General features: G+C 37.6%; 1 protein-coding gene across 3 annotated transcripts in view; it reads left to right on the forward strand.

The window, feature by feature from the left end:
- poldip2 (polymerase (DNA-directed), delta interacting protein 2) overlaps window positions 1-17,664 on the forward strand; it is a 51,396-nt gene that overhangs the window by 17,567 nt on the left and 16,165 nt on the right. For all 3 annotated transcript variants that reach the window (XR_003716929.2, XM_028806727.2, XM_028806725.2), the window contains exons 3-10: window positions 7,934-8,031; window positions 10,464-10,563; window positions 10,662-10,737; window positions 10,919-11,026; window positions 11,458-11,594; window positions 12,165-12,191; window positions 12,793-12,918; window positions 13,277-13,356. Coding sequence is in view for 2 of the 3 variants with exons in the window: in XM_028806727.2 (XP_028662560.1) it covers window positions 7,934-8,031; window positions 10,464-10,563; window positions 10,662-10,737; window positions 10,919-11,026; window positions 11,458-11,594; window positions 12,165-12,191; window positions 12,793-12,918; window positions 13,277-13,356 (752 nt within the window). In the remaining variant the exon portion in view is untranslated. The remainder of the gene's footprint in view (window positions 1-7,933; window positions 8,032-10,463; window positions 10,564-10,661; window positions 10,738-10,918; window positions 11,027-11,457; window positions 11,595-12,164; window positions 12,192-12,792; window positions 12,919-13,276; window positions 13,357-17,664) is intronic.

The following is a 17,664-nucleotide window of genomic DNA, read 5'->3' on the forward strand; positions in this document are numbered from 1 at the left end:
AAACAAAAAAAAAAATTAGCCCTAAAAGAGTTAAAGGCATATTACTGGCGCGCACGCCTGTATTACCGCCAGAGAAAATTAAAGGTATATTACGGACGTACAAGACGGTATCCTTCAATAAGGGCGCGCACAAAAAAGGCGAGCCTCAAAAGGGCGACCTCAATTGGGCGCAGTGAATAAAGGCGCGCGTAAATAAAGATCTGCACCTTTGTTGCTCTTCACATATTCCAGAGCCATTTGAACTAAATTATCTACGAACACCTTTATTTGCCGCGCTCAATTGAGGTCGCCCTTTTGAAGCTCGCCTTTTTGTGCGCGCCCTTATTGAATAGAGCCGTACAAGACAGTATTACTGTCACAGAAAATTAAAGACACACAATACACGGCGGCAGCCCACGAAGAACGGTCAGCTCAGCAAGTAAACATCAACGAAAGAAAGGCTGAAAGAAAGAAAAATACGACCAACAAAAAGAATGAGGTCAAAGTCCCATGCCATTTAATATAGACTGTTCCTACTACTGTTCTAGCGCCCATTATAGATTACAAAAGCTGACCCCGGTGCTGAGGATGCAACTCAAGGAGGTGATAGTGCTGCTATGCCCGACACATCTTCGGCCACTGACTTCTCACACACTTGGAAACCACTTGGCAACCATCTGGTTGTGTATTTGCTTTTTCTGGAGTCGCAAAATGCAATTGTGGATGCTGTAAGAAATGTGGCCAATGAACTAAGGAATTTAAGGGCTGTACTATGTGATATTGACCACAAATTAAATGAACTGGTTAAAAAATAAATGCTGCATCTGATTACTTGTTTTTATATTCTGCTAATTACATTGAAACAAAGTTGTAATGCTGTCCAGTTTGGCTGATCATTTGATGGGTCCGTGTCAACTTCATCATACTGCATCTCTTCAGATATGGGCAAGCCAAAATGTGTACCATATTATGCAGCACACTACATGCTTGCACAATGCGACACACTTTTGGAGGACTATAGAGCAGCACATTAATACAGTGGTATTGCTTTCTATATACATAATTCTTGCAAATGCAAATTCTTTTTCTGAAGGTGCCTTTCTAATGTAGCATTGACACCGAACACCACAACAGATATATACTCTCTTCTTTACATGGCTTTTTGAGTTGGCTCGCTATCCATAAAAGGACTGCTTGCCTTTTGCCACACCAGTTGGATAAAGCACCTGTGACTGTGTGGAGGTCCCGTTTTATAGGCTGTTCTGCTGTAGATGATGTAATGCCAGCTCATACTTTTGGTGATTCATCCCTGGCTGATGTAACTTGTCCAGCACCATACAGTTGACCGCTCCAATTACATTTAGAAAACTGGACGTTGCTGCGAGTTGCACTTTGATGTTTCCAGTTCAACCACAGTATAAGGAAATCTTACATTTTTGGATGACAAGCGAATAATGCCATCATATACAGCTAGCATGGCACGACTTTGTAATGATTGTTAAATACCCTGTTATCAGCAAGTTCCTGTTGAAAAGCCAGTGTGGCTTAAAACCCGGGAGTGGACAGAACTTGCAAAGGAACATGTAGAGCACAATTCCTCAAAGTCTGCCTTTGTAAAGCCAGTGCCAGTTCAACACACAGATTCAAGAGGAGCATTCTCCTTTTATTTCTACTAATGATATCCTGCTAATCAATGGGTTTGCAGTGGAATTGTGCAGATTATCAGTGATACCAATGTGAATCCTCAGTGCAGAACTTAATTAAAGACTTTTTGAAAGTTTAAATTCGCAGTCTCATATATTTTACTTTTGTTTGAGCAGGGAACTTCTTTTTATACACATCTAACAAGCCAAACAGGTTTCTTTGGTAGAATCTAGTGGGCTGCTAAGAAATAGCATTCTCCAATGTTCCTAAAAGGTTTTATTCCTGCACAGAACAATCTATGGTCTCGCATTCTCTCAACTATAGCATAAATTGTGTTCTCCCACTCTTGGAAGAAACACAAAACTGCTGCTGTTGTGCTGCAGGATACACACACAATGCAATTAAAGATTACCAGCAATTTTTTGGGAATGTCCTAAACAATGAAACACTTTATTAAGGTACTGCATTGCTTGAAGTACAACAGCATCAATGTAACACAGGGTGCTCCAAAGAAGTAAGAATTTTCTGTGGAAATAGGCTTCTTACTTGATCATCCCTGGCCTATATCCATTCAGGCTATCATTACAGTGTATATTGTTTTCACACAAGTAGTCATCAAGTTAATTTCTTCACATAGTTTCTGTTATTTTTATATTGGACAGAGAAGTTTACTTGTAAGTAATTACCAGAATCAGTTTTGTAACTTTTCAAACTTGGTGTTATGTTTTCAATTTTCTCCTGTCTGGGTAATTGCTGGAATATAATTGCTGACAGTTTATAAATAACCCCTTTCTTTTCTTTTAACAATTAAAATTCAGGTCCAGTGTTTTATTAAGTTTTCAATATACTTAATGCTTTGGGCATTTCTAATGTTTGTGTTTTACAATATACAGCATATACAGTGGTGTGAAAAACTATTTGCCCCCTTCCTGGTTTCTTATTCTTTTGCATGTTTGTCACACAAAATGTTTCTGATCATCAAACACATTTAACCATTAGTCAAATATAACACAAGTAAACACAAAATGCAGTTTTTAAATGATGGTTTTTATTATTTAGGGAGAAAAAAAATCCAAACCTACATGGCCCTGTGTGAAAAAGTAATTGCCCCCTTGTTAAAAAATAACCTAACTGTGGTGTATCACACCTGAGTTCAATTTCCGTAGCCACCCCCAGGCCTGATTACTGCCACACCTGTTTCAATCAAGAAATCACTTAAATAGGAATTTCCTGACACAGAGAAGTAGACCAAAAGCACCTCAAAAGCTAGACATCATGCCAAGATCCAAAGAAATTCAGGAACAAATGAGAACAGAAGTAATTGAGATCTACCAGTCTGGTAAAGGTTATAAAGCCATTTCTAAAGCTTTGGGACTCCAGCGAACCACAGTGAGAGCCATTATCCACAAATGGCAAAAAACATGGAACAGTGGTGAACCTTCCCAGGAGTGGCCGGCCGACCAAAATTACCCCAAGAGCGCAGAGACGACTCATCCGAGAGGTCACAAAAGACCCCAGGACAACGTCTAAAGAACTGCAGACCTCACTTGCCTCAATTAAGGTCAGTGTTCACGACTCCACCATAAGAAAAAGACTGGGCAAAAACAGCCTGCATGGCAGATTTCCAAGATGCAAACCACTGTTAAGCAAAAAGAACATTAGGGCTCGTCTCAATTTTGCTAAGAAACATCTCAATGATTGCCAAGACTTTTGGGAAAATACCTTGTGGACTGATGAGTCAAAAGTTGAACTTTTTGGAAGGCAAATGTCCCGTTACATCTGGCGTAAAAGGAACACAGCATTTCAGAAAAAGAACATCATACCAACAGTAAAATATGGTGGTGGTAGTGTGATGGTCTGGGGTTGTTTTGCTGCTTCAGGACCTGGAAGGCTTGCTGTGATAGATGGAACCATGAATTCTACTGTCTACCAAAAAATCCTGAAGGAGAATGTCCGGCCATCTGTTCGTCAACTCAAGCTGAAGCGATCTTGGGTGCTGCAACAGGACAATGACCCAAAACACACCAGCAAATCCACCTCTGAATGGCTGAAGAAAAACAAAATGAAGACTTTGGAGTGGCCTAGTCAAAGTCCTGACCTGAATCCAATTGAGATGCTATGGCATGACCTTAAAAAGGCAGTTCATGCTAGAAAACCCTCAAATAAAGCTGAATTACAACAATTTTGCAAAGATGAGTGGGCCAAAATTCCTCCAGAGCGCTGTAAAAGACTCATTGCAAGTTATCACAAACGCTTGATTGCAGTTATTGCTGCTAAGGGTGGCCCAACCAGTTATTAGGTTCAGGGGGCAATTACTTTTTCACACAGGGCCATGTAGGTTTGGATTTTTTTTCTCCCTAAATAGTAAACACCATCATTTAAAAACTGCATTTTGTGTTTACTTGTGTTATATTTGACTAATGGTTAAATGTGTTTGATGATCAGAAACATTTTGTGTGACAAACATGCAAAAGAATAAGAAATCAGGAAGGGGGCAAATAGTTTTTCACACCACTGTATATGTTGTGATTGCTTTCACTTGTATCTGAACCATTTAATTTTGTTCATTTTCTATTTAATGCCCAATTACAAAAATTGTAATATGTGTGTGTGCATTTAATTTTTTGTCTAATTTTTAGTACAGTACACCACCAAAATTCACTGGGGTTACGTTCCTAGAGCAACCGCGAATTGTGAAAAACCGCAAATTTTGGATGTGGTTAAAAAAAATTACTATTTTTATAGTTTAAAGCCTAAATATGCCCCCAAAACACTTTAATTTAATTTCAGACTCAGCTTAATACATTATTTAATAAAAAAAAGAATGTAAAGGTAAACCTGTATACTGTACTGCTATGTCTCCCACAGCGCGAGAATGTAAAATACAGATGTTACCACTATATGTACTGTAATTCATGCAAGTACGTTTTCTTTGCCAGAAGCCTTAGAAGGTGCAGGGCATTTCGGCGGCATCTTGGGGCTTTAACCCTTAAACTGCCACACACTTGGGGGTTAATGCATCCCTAGATGCCAAATACTTTTTTGCTGCACTTTAAGTAAACGTCACAATTCACAAAGAAGAAGTGAAATTTTAATGGAACACGTATTTTTTTTCATGCAAAGATCATCACAATTACTGCAACACTGGTCATTTTGCACACTGCAAATGAACTGTAAAAACTATTTAAAAAAAACTACTGCAACAATCTAATATTATATGTTCAAGGTGCAACTGATGCCATTGATTCAGTAAATCACCGAGCCAACTGCACTTGAACTGGCTGCACGCAAACACACAGAGGTAAACGCTGATGATTGCAGGCTCGTCTAATGTAGCAGCTGGATCCTAGGAACAGTGATGCTGTAGTTCTGGTGGAAGGCAATTGAGGCAAAGTATTCCACTCTTGTCTTATTGGCAAAATCATTCTTGTGTATTCCTGCTACCTCTACTCCCTCTGAGCGTCTCTTCTCAGCAGCTGGGAACATTGTCTAAAAGAAGAGAGCCAGTCTCACACCAAAGCATGTCGTAATGCTCACGTTCCTGCACTGCAATCAGGAATATTTTTTTTTCATGCAAAAAGCATTACTATTACTGCAACACTGATCATTTTACACACTCCTAATGAACTGTAAAAACTATTTAAAAAAACTACTGGAACAATATGTACAAGGTGCAACTGACGCCATGGATGGCGTTCAGTAAATCACCGAGCCAACTGCGCTTGAACTGGCTGCACTCAAGCACACAGAGGTAAGTGCTGACGCTCAATCCCAGGGACAGTGAGGCTGCAGGGTGTCACACTTGGGTCACAGAATTGCACAGAAACACAGGAGATTGTAGAGACAGGAACTTTATTCAAACACTTCAAACAAACATGTCTCTTTCAGAAGTAAAACGAGTACAGTAGGCAGTTAGTTCTCGATTAAAGAATAGACAAACATCATAGGGGAGCACAACAGGAGCGGGACCCCCAACAGGAGCAGAGGATGTCTGGGAGAGGAGAGAGAAACAAAGCAATCAGCCAAAAAGGACCGGTGTGGTTCTGGCTTTTACATATGTGTAGCATCGTGTGAGAAGCATATCACACGACAGAGCAGCCGCAAGTAAGCCCAGCAAGTAAGGGAGCAATGTGAAAGTAGTCAATTAGCATTTTTTGAGGAGCGTCTGTGTCTTCTAGGGGTGCGTTCAGCCCCCTGCTCACAAGAGGCTGGCAGTGGTCGTGAGCTGGCTACGCAACGAATGTACAGCACTGACTGATCAGCTTCTGCGTGCTCGCAAATGGCACTGGGAAACGACTATAGCCGGTTGTGGCGGTTTAAGGGTTAAGAGGAACAAAACGAAAAACACAAGAACACTCAGCTGGAGACTCAGCATCACAGTCAATCAGCAGCAAGGAGAAATGAATAACGCTGTAGCGGTCCGGTGCCGCTAAGATTCACACCGTTGAGAAGACGGTGATTTATTTTTATGGTAGAGATTCCAGGGACGCACCCAGCCTTGGTCCGACCCATACGCACTCACAGAGACAAAAACAAAGCAAACCGGTAATCAAAAAGCAAATAAAGAATGTAATTGAAATAAATGAAAACAATGATGCCACCCCTGTTCCTCTTACGGCGATTAGACATTAAATACAACAAAGCACAAACAAAACACACACAATAAATCATGAAAAACAGCAACGGATGAAATGTAATGATGAAAATAGATAGTCCAGAGATCTGCACGTTGAATGGGAATGTAAAGATAGTCCTACTGCTAGTTCCTGAAATGGTGAAGATGGGTGGACGGGTTCAGGAGCGCTCCTTTCTTTGCAGGATGGCCATGAATCCACTTACAGTCCTCATTTACACAGACAGATGGCAGACAATCCAGACACCAACCACGAAACGATCCAGGACAAAACTAATAAGTACAGGTAAAACAACAGAAGGCAGACAGACAGGAACTTGAAACACAAATTACAAAAACTTTTTTTTTCTCTTGGTCACCGGCCCCCTTTTTAAAAGCCGCGCTGACATTCTTTGACCCCAACAGCCCCAGCACCCTCAGCAGAAGACCAATCAGAGCCACTGCTGGGAGTTGTAGTTTCAAATTCTATTGGCTACTTTCACCATCCCACGCAGCGTTTTCCTCTACAGTTGCTTCCTGTTCTCTCTACAGTACAGTATTGCCACGATAAAAGCCATAAAAATTGCGGTGGATATTTGCAGTTTCCGCTAACAATTATTAGATAGGTTCTAAGAAAAAATCCACGAATGACTGAGGCCGTGAACTCTGAACCGTGACTTCTCGGGGGTCTACTGTATAAGTAAGAACTCCCTTTCCAACTCTGTTATGGCAAGTTTATTGAGATTCTTCTGTTTAGGCAAGATAAGGTGACATACTAACAGTTTAGCATAAGTTATCATAATAGATTGTTCATTAAGCAATAGTGGTCCATCAGGTGTTAGTGCAAGCACAGCTGTTAAAGAATTTGGGATTATTGTGAAACCAAGACTGTTTGATAAATAAGCAAAAAAGTCAAGCAATAAGGCCAAGTATGGGACATTTCCAAAACATGGGACTGGGTGGAGTTGGTGCCTAATGATGTGCCTCACAATTAGGGGTTTGACTTGAATATGTTTAGGTCGTCTAAGTAAAGAAAGATACTGTAGCGCTATATACAGTTTTCCATTAAGTTAGACAATCATCCTAACAGAGTACATTTAATCAAATGCTGACTTTATCTGAAAATCCAGTTGAATGGTCTTGTTTCCAACACCACCTCAAATTATCCAGTAGTTTTGAATACAGTGGTATAGTCAACTAAGAAACGTTTCTGTAGTAGTGAGGGAAGTTTAAGAAAGCTGGCTATGTGTTTTAGGAAATTTCTAACTTGCACAGTGGGCTGTTTCATTTAGTTTCCTATGCAATTCTTTTTTGAGTTTTTTTTCTTTGGATACCTTAGTGTTGTTTGTGATACTTTTGCAATTTTACTTTTTTAAATTTTACTGTAGTGTGATCTTTTTGATCTTATGATTTTTTTCATTGTTTTGCCATTTTAATTGTTTGCTTTGTGATTTTGTTTGTATTATTTACTTGACAAAGAGTGGTGATGCTGTTTAAAGTGTGCCATCTTCCATTTTTCAATGTAGTGAGATGGAGAATGTTTTGTTTTTATTTTAATTTTCTGTATGTTCCAGGTGTTTCTAATAAGTTGCAAAATATAGCTTTTTATGTCAATCTGTATTATAAAAGCCTGGAATTGTATGTTGACCCTAGTTCTTGTGCCTGTTTTATATGACAGTTTATTTACTTTTTTTTAAGCTGTTTCTACACAGTGTGTTTGGATACAGAGGAATAGTTTTATTCCCCTGGCAGGCCAGGTTGTATGACAGGGATGTTACACCTCTTCCCTCTGAAAGGTATGGTTTTATTTATCTTTTTATTGACACTTTTAAAGATATATAAATACACATTTAAATGTATCAAGCAGTTGCAAAATAGTTCAAGAAGTTAAATGTTGATTTAGATTGCATTGTCAGTAATTTCATATAATATTTTTAAATTTCACTAACTTTAGTGCTCCTACCACATTGTTCACTTTATGGAGTAGAGACTAGAATGTTAATGTACCAGGTGTTTATATTGTGCCATTTTACCATTCATTTGTATTTGGATAAATGGTACTTCCACAGGCAGCACCAGAGGTGCTTAATAGATGAGTTTCATCATTCATGTGTTATTAATGAATGGTCTTCCTTGAATGTTTAGAACACTTCCTAAATGTACAAAGAAAGTGTTTGACAGTATTATTATATGCAAATTACATGTCACACATGCAAATGGTATGTGTATTTTCATATTTCTATCGCAGGAGCACTGATAGACAGCATAATTTGTGCAGGGTAGCACAGTGAGCCAGTGGTAAGAACTGAAGCAGGAGATTTGTTTTTTTACAGTGAAACACTTTACTCAATATGCCACAGACACTTTAATGAAAATGGCACAGTAATTTAGGTATATAGGATATTCACTAGGTCATCGTTGAAGAGCACAAAAATGTGTGGTAGATTCCCTATTCTTACACATATATCATAGGTAGTTGATTTTCATTCGCTGTTACTGTGGGTAAGCTGTCCATATAAAAAGCAAGAAAATAGTCACCCAGGTACCAGTAGTCAGAGAAGAAGTTCTGAATAATTTGTTGGCTAATTTATCTTTACTTGAGTCGACACAATTACTAAAAGATTTTTCAGATTTATGTTGTTACTCCTTCACATACCAAGGTTGTTGTTATGCTTATTATGAAGACAATGTATATAAAAACGTCCGTACACATTTTATAACCAGTTATCCAAATCATCATCCCATGTTGAAGGTTCCTGTAGGCTACCCACACTTCATTAAGTACAAGGCAAGAACAAACCTTAAATGGGTATAAGCTCCAACATATGGTCAAGTAGAGTCAATTTTGAGTTAGTGGTTAGCCTAATACTGACATCTCTAAGATACGGAGAGAAAAGCAGATTGACGAGAGGAAATTCTGAGCAAACTTGAGAATAACATGAAAATCTACATCTAATCTAAGGCAGCTATATAAGTTTTAAGAAAGTAAAGTGAAAAAATGCATTGCTTTAAATGTGGTTTGTTCATTGTAAAAATAGCTCAATTATGATTAGGGAATCCATTAATCGGGAGCCCGGAATTCCCAGACATTTTTAATTCCTGCATTCCCGGGAATGAAACTACTGTAATTCCTGGGAAAATGAAAACGGCCAAGCTCGCATATATAGCGTGTAAAAGTGTAAAAATTGATCAAGAAATAACAGAGTTATAGTTGAAAATAATTAAGGTGGCGCCATTGCTGCAGCTTGCAGTTAATCAGACAACAGCTTTGAACGGCAACTTGAAATTGCAATGCGTCAGTCTGTTGCATCCGCATTTTCTGTGCCAAGAAACTTGCCATCACAGAACGATGGCAAGAAACTGGATGCATCAGTAAAAGCTGAAATGGCAGTGTTTCAGAACAATGGCAAGCGCGGGCGTTGTTTAGAACAAGTGTATCAGTATCTGATGATTGTGCCGCCTACTTCAGTGGAGGCAGAGCGTGCTTTCTCAGCAGCTGGTGTACTTCTGCACGAAGGTGCGTTCTTGCCTGGACGACCGCACGCTGGACAAGTTAATAATAATAAATTACATTTATATAGCGCTTTTCTCAGTACTCAAAGCGCTATCCACACAGGGAGGAACCAGGAAGCGATCCTACAATCTTCCACAGTCTCCTTACTGCAAAGCAGCAGCACTACCACTGCGCCACCTGTGAGGACGTTGTGCTTTCTACGCTCTTATTACCGCAACTAAAGATGCATATAAAACTACATACAGTATATGACAGCATGAACTGCTTGTAGATAAGGTTAGTCTTTTATTTGTGTTAACATATTGCAGTAGTTTTATTAAAAATAAGTGTCAGTTGTTCTAAAACCGTTCACATGTGAGATGCCCGTGCACTGTGTCATCCCCGGGAGCCCGAGATTCCCGGGAATGGATAAACCCGTCCGGGAATGGATTCCCTAATTATGATGAAATTAATTAAGTTAAAGGGAACTGTTTGGTCACCTGTCTTGTAAATATTTCCCTGATAGTTGGGTATTGCAAGATTTAAGAATTTTTAACTTTAATCCTTTATTAATTTTTTGATGTGCAGGATAAGCCTTGATTCAAAGTCTATATTTGGTAAACTGTATAAAATGTAATTTTGAAAACAGGCAATTATTTTTAGTGTATTTTGTTTGATTTCTGTATTCAAAGCAAACATTACAGTAAATGTGTTTCTCCTTTGCTCTACCTCAAGTAAACCAGATAGTCCTGGAGCTCATGGCTCAAAGGAGGTCACAGGTAAAACACACACTTACTATCAAGTCCTAATTGATACAAGAGATTGCCCACATATAGTAAGTAACTTTGTGGTATAATTTATCTTTTATAAAACAGATTATTTATTCTACTTTAAAAACAAAGTTTCCTTTTTTTTTCTATCAATGTTTTTTAGTCCCAGAGATCTCAGACTGAAGCCGTGACATTTTTAGCTAACCATGATGACAGCAGGGCACTCTATGCAATTCCAGGTATTTTTCTTACAAAGGCTGCTGGACATTTTTAATTTGCATGCTCTTTCATTATACATTTTTATTGTATTTATTTTTTTTATTTATTTTTATTTCTTCATTATAATATTGTACTCATAATTTTAAACTGTTCTCAATTAAGTACCATTATTATTCTGTTTATTCTTTTTCCCACCTATAGGCTTAGACTATGTAAGCCACGAGGACATCCTGCCTTACAACTCAACTGATCAGATTCCCATCCAGCATGAACTGTTTGAGCGCTTCCTTATGTATGACCACTCAAAAGGTATATTGTATTTATGAAGCTTCCTATTGGCATTGTCTAAGTAAACTCTAGAAGACTACATTGAGTGACTTAAAAATTAAGTGACAGGCATATAAGGAAATGGATACAGAGTTCAAGGTTGCTGCCTTTAATCCCTGTGGGCTTACCTTGCTCAAACCGAATTAAAAATATATAAGTAGTTTTTACATTCTATGATTTTTGAAGACCGTCTGACATGAATGGCCATCCTGCTACCAGTATGAACTACTGTATATGACTACTTTCTTGACACAATATGGCTCGTATTTTTGCAACAGCATTTTAGCTATTAAGGTGCTTTTTTGTATTGTGGATGAATTGTGTGTATAGTAATGCGCCCAGAAAAAATAAGCTGATGAAAACCATTATGTGCATTTATAATTTTATATCAGATTTTTGGCAATTTTTTGCAGCCCCTCCATTTGTAGCCAGAGACACACTGCGTGCTTGGCAAGAAAAAAATCATCCCTGGCTGGAGTTGTCTGATGTACACAGAGAGACAACAGAGAGCATCCGTGTCACAGTAATTCCATTCTACATGGGTATGCGGGTAAGTCTGCTCCTAAAGTCTTCCTACTCTACTGTACTTAATAATACAGCAGAAGCAAATTATGCAGATAATGTAGGCGAACCCAGGAAAATGACAAAAATTTATCTGCTGAGCCTAAAAAAAAAAAAAATTCCATCATATAACCATGTTTAGCATTCTGTTTCTTCTTTCTGCTGTGAATAAACGGTGAAAAAGTACATTCTGAATCTGCATTTCAATGGACTCTAGTTAAATGGATTACAGTATTTCCTTAAATTATCCAACGATTATATTTGCTTTGCTGCATTAAAAATACATTGTATATAATATGTCTTATAGCCTATATAGGTAACTAAGCTGTTTTAAGATTTTTCATTATACAAGTATAGCGACTCAGAATTTGAGTCCAGAGTTAGTATAAAGTTGTGCTGATTGTCATGCAGTGCTTTTTGTTCTAATATGATTGAGATTTTTAATATTTTAAGAGTCACGTTAACAGTTTTATATTCATTGATCTATCAGACTTCAGTCTAGTTAATTTTGTTATACAAATTTAATGTTCAGATTGTGTGTTTGTTTTCCTCTTTACAGGAAGCCCAAAATTCACCTGTTTATTGGGTGAGTTTTAACTTGCAAAATTTATTATGAAATGTTTTTTGTGCTATATAATCTTTATAGAAGTGCAAATGTCATTTGTATTGTATCCCCTGGTTCTTTCAACGAGTATTAGTTGAGCTCATCATTGTGTTGTTTTGTAGGGGAAAAAGTGTTTATGAAGAAAGGGTTAGATTCTTCTTCTATTATAGATTTCTATGTTTTGTTATTTGATCAGTTCACGGTGGAGACATGACATAGTTTTCATTTATGATGGAAATTTGATTCTGGTGTTCATATTTTCAGAAATGTTTACTTTGCATGTATTTTTTTTCTTGAGGTAGTTTCCTCTGGTGATAATTTCTTTTAATGGATTAATTAAGTCATATGAAACAAAAACCTTGCCTTTGCAATAATGTGTATGTATATATTTGTGTATGTAGTCATTCATTATGGTAAACCAGACCATGACATTGTATGCACCGAGCAGTGATTTTTGATTCATAAAATTTATTTTACTGATGTAATACAGTCTAATCTAGGAATAATACAAATTAATATTACATGGTCATTTGAATTCAAGTGAAATGGGCTTTTGATTTTTTGTTGTTTTTCATGGCAACAGTGGCGATACTGTATCCGGCTGGAAAATCTTGGCAATGAAGTGGTACAGCTAAGAGAACGGCATTGGAGGATATTCAGCTTATCTGGTACTCTTGAAACAGTGAGGGGGCGTGGAGTTGTAGGAAGGGTGAGTATCATAGTTTTTAAAGCGGGACTTTGCTGAAAATACTGATTTTCAAATTTACAAAGCATACATGCATTTTTTTATTTTGCTATTAAATATACACAATAGAATGGTAATACATAATGTTTTCATTTTTTAGTCTGTTTAGTTTCCTTTGATGACACAGTGTGTGTGTGTGTGTATGTTTAAGACTATTGATAGTTTTTAAACCAGTTCATTATGATTGTTGTCCTTTTCACTTAGGAGTTTTGCTCAAGTTTTTCAATCTTGTATCTGAAATAGTTGAGTGTAAGAATAAAAGGGGCTAGTTTTTAAATATATATATAATTATTAAATCTGTGCATTTCTTTTCTCACTTTAGGAGCCAGTGCTGTCCAAAGAACAGCCAGCATTTCAGTACAGTAGTCATGTTTCTCTACAAGCACCCAGTGGCCACATGTGGTGAGAACCTGCTTGTTTTATACTTTTAGAATTTCACTTTGAATTGCCAACCTCCGACCTCCAATTTGCTTGTAGCTGTGAGTAGAATGTGAGTTGTATTGTGGGTCTGATCCATGTTGTTAATGTAGTTGGATGTCTGGAGCACCTTTTGAGTATTATAAATAACCACTTTTTATGGGTAAGATTTGAACAAAGTGTGAAGGGTGGTTGAGATATTTGTGACAGATGAATTATGTATTGGTCCTGGTTTAATTTTTAATTGTGCCAACAATAATTAAACAAAATAAACAGTTATGTGAAAAATTTATTGTACATTTGTTTGAATATTGTATGTCCAGCCGGTGTTGTTGATAGTTTTGTTCTTTACCTTTCCATTTATTAAGTTATTATTCCTTTAGTAATTTGACAGAATATACATCTCAAATTGAAATTACCAAGTCGAGAATAACCTCCAGATTTTTAGAACATGATTTGATACTGTTGAAAATAATGCAGTGGTGTGCATCTATTCAAAAATTGTTTTGGTAAAGTTTAGAGTAAAGAGATGAAAGAGACCTTCCATAAGGAGATGTAGACAGCAAATCTGAACAGATCGGGTGAGAAAGTGGTAGAGATTTAAAGAAAATACTGCATGCATTGAATTCAGATCAAAACTTTAAGTCGCAATAAAACAAAGATAAGGGAATATGGCTGGACCTAAATCCAAACAGTGCATATGTATCAAAGATATCACACAGAGTTTTTTGGTTATAAAGTTTAGTCCTTGAGATGCAATTACATGAGAGAGCAAGCCATAGTTAGTAAAGCTCTGGACAGCGGTTGTTCCATTTACAATTAGCTGTAAGACATTTCTCAACAAGCCGTCATGTAAAATCATCACAGCCAAGTACATTTTTAGGATACATCTTAAATGTTTGAAAGTGATGTCTTAAAATTGTCATAGTAAATGTAATTGTACAGTAATCCCCCCTCCATTGCGGAGGTTGCGTTCCAGAGCCACCCGCGAAATAAGAAAATCCGCGAAGTAGAAACCATATGTTTATATGGTTATTTTTATATTGTCATGCTTGGGTCACAGATTTGCGCAGAAACACAGGAGGTTGTAGAGAGACAGGAACGTTATTCAAACACTGCAAACAAACATTTGTCTCTTTTTCAAAAGTTTAAACTGTGCTCCATGACAAGACAGAGATGACAGTTCTGTCTCACAATTAAAAGAATGCAAACATATCTTCCTCTTCAAAGGAGTGTGCTCAGGAGCAGAGACTGTCATAAAGACAGAGAAAGCAAACAAATCAATAGGGCTGTTAAGCTTTTAAGTATGCGAAGCACCGCGGCACAAAGCTGTTGAAGGCGGCAGCTCACACCCCCTCCGTCAAGAGCAGGGAGAGAGAGAGAGACAGAGAAAAACAAACATGCAAAAATCAATACGTGCCCTTCAAGCTTTTAAGTATGCGAAGCACCGTGCAGCATGTCGCTTCACTAAGCAGCTGCACAGAAGGTAGCAACGTGAAGATAATCTTTCAGCATTTTTAGACGAGCGTCCGTATCGTCTAGGGTGTGCGAACAGCCCCCCTGCTCACACCCCCTACGTCAGGATCAGAGAAAGCGCAAGAGAGAGAAAGAGAAAAGTAAGTTGGGTAGCTTCTCCGCCATCTGCCAATAGCGTCCCTTGTATAAAATCAACTGGGCAAACCAACTGAGGAAGCATGTACAAGAAATTAAAAGACCCATTGTCCTCAGAAATCCGCGAACCAGCAAAAAATCCGCAATATATATTTAAATATGCTTACATATAAAATCCGCGATAGAGTGAAGCCGCGAAAGGCGAAGCGCGATGTAGCGAGGGATCACTGTATTTCCAATTGAAGTTATGATTGTGGAAGTGGGGTCCAGCCATTTGCCAACTGGGCCGAGGATTTTAGATCAAATTCAGGTCTGGAATTGACTTGCCTACTTTGCTCTTTTCAAAAATGATGACTGAGGAATGTTATTCAGATAAATATTGAAATTGGTATATGAAGCTTAGACCAGCAAGGTAGACTTGGATTGAATCTTGCTCTTAATTTTGGGATTGGATTTCTTTCCCAACCCCAATCCTCTGCTTATACTTGGATCATGTTAGCATTTTATTTTGAATATTAATTAAATATAAACTACACTGTTGTGCCATAAAACATCCATTCCAGACAAATTTCTATAGGATTGTCATCTATTACATTATAAATAAATTGACCATGTCAGCTGTTCTTTGGCATTTGAAGAGGCTGCTTAAACATTTTTTATTTCATGGGATATTAAACAAAATTAACTGGAGTTTTTAGAAAATGATTTATATGTGTGTGTATATACTTAGAAACTGATTTAAACTATATTGGTACTTCATTTTACATTGCTTCCCTGAATTACCATTGAAATTTTACAATTTGATCTCTTATTTGCATGCTTTGCTTATCAATTACATTCTGACAAAGTTACTATACAATAGGTAAGGTAAACTTTATAGATGCTGAGCAGCATTGCAGAGTTCAAAAGTCACTGGTTGGAAAAATGTTAAACTTTAAACAACTGTAGACCTCTGTATTTTAGTAGCAGAGGCTGTTTGACATAGCCTTGACATAAGCAATAAAAAATTCAAAAAAAGGTTAGCTTGTTAAATAAAAAAAAACTAATTACAGTAAGACCCAGCTTAACACTGGTCCATTAACGCTGTTTCGGTATTACGCATTTTTTTTTTTCTAATTCTAATTTTTCATTGACTCACTTTGTAGTCAAATAAAAGCATGGTTTTCTGCAAAAATGTTGGTTTTCGATGCAATCACACGACTTGATTGATACTCTCATGTAGTCTCACAGCACGTTTGATATCAGTTCAGTACAGTACATTACGTATGCCTGCTGCGTCACTGTTCATTTAAGATTGGTCATTAACGTTATTGTGTAAGGATATAAACATAACATTTTATTTTACTGTAATAAATAACAATTATCCCTTTTTAGTTTTAAACTGAGTGGTTGCAAAGAAAAAGAAAGTAAAGTGACAAGAAAAAGCATTTTGCTGGAAACTAAAATGCAGGTGCTCAGACGATTAGATGCAGGTGAACGCCAAATTGATATTGACACTGCATTAAATTTGTCAAATTTAACAATATGGACAAATTAAAAAAAAAAAAGAGAGAGAAAAGCATATCATTAGTATCGTTAATGCTTAATTAGCACTTTTGCATTTTTGGGATGCTTTTCTGTATTGTTGTAACTTAAACAAATAATTTCAGTATCATTCAACGCTGTGGAAGTGTACTCCCCAAAATACTTTGTTCTGTAGATATGTAATATAGCCTTAAAAGAGTATTGTGGTAAAAAGCACATTATGTATGATTATGTTTGTTAGTGTAACATAAAGTAAGTATATCATTATCAACTTTAACTCATATATAAACAGTTTCACTAGTAACAGCTTGCAGTGCAAATAAATTACAAACATGTACAGTGTATCCGGAAATTATTCACAGCGCATCACTTTTCCACATTTTGTTATGTTACAGCCTTATTCCAAAATGGATTAAATTCATTTTTTCCTCAGAATTCTACACACAACACCCCATAATGACAACGTGAAAAAAAGTTTACTTGAGGTTTTTCCAAATTTATTAAAAATAAAAAAATTGAGAAAGCACATGTACATAAGTATTCACAGCCTTTGCCGTGAAGCTCAAAATTGAGCTCAGGTGCATCCTGTTAACCCTGATCATCCTTGAGATGTTTCTGCAGCTTAATTGGAGTCCACCTGTGGTAAATTCAGTTGATTGGACATGATTTGGAAAGGCACACACCTGTCTATATAAGGTCCCACAGTTGACAGTTCATGTCAGAGCACAAACCAAGCATGAAGTCAAAGGAATTGTCTGTAGACCTCCGAGACAGGATTGTCTCGAGGCACAAATCTGGGGAAGGTTACAGAAAAATGTCTGCTGCTTTGAAGGTCCCAATGAGCACAGTGGCCTCCATCATCCGTAAGTGGAAGAAATTCGAAACCACCAGGACTCTTCCTAGAGCTGGCCGGCCATCTAAACTCAGCAATCGGGGGTGAAGGGCCTTAGTCAGGGAGGTGACCAAGAACCTGATGGTCACTCTGTCAGAGCTCCAGAGGTCCTCTGTGGAGAGAGGAGAACCTTCCAGAAGGACAACCATCTCTGCGGCAATCCACCAATCAGGCCTGTATGGTAGAGTGGCCAGACGGAATCCACTTCTTAGTAAGAGGCACATGGCAGCCCACCTGGAGTTTGCCAAAAGGCACCTGAAGGACTC

The sequence above is a fragment of the Erpetoichthys calabaricus genome, chromosome 8 (genome assembly GCF_900747795.2).
Source record: "Erpetoichthys calabaricus chromosome 8, fErpCal1.3, whole genome shotgun sequence".
NCBI lineage: Eukaryota > Metazoa > Chordata > Cladistia > Polypteriformes > Polypteridae > Erpetoichthys > Erpetoichthys calabaricus.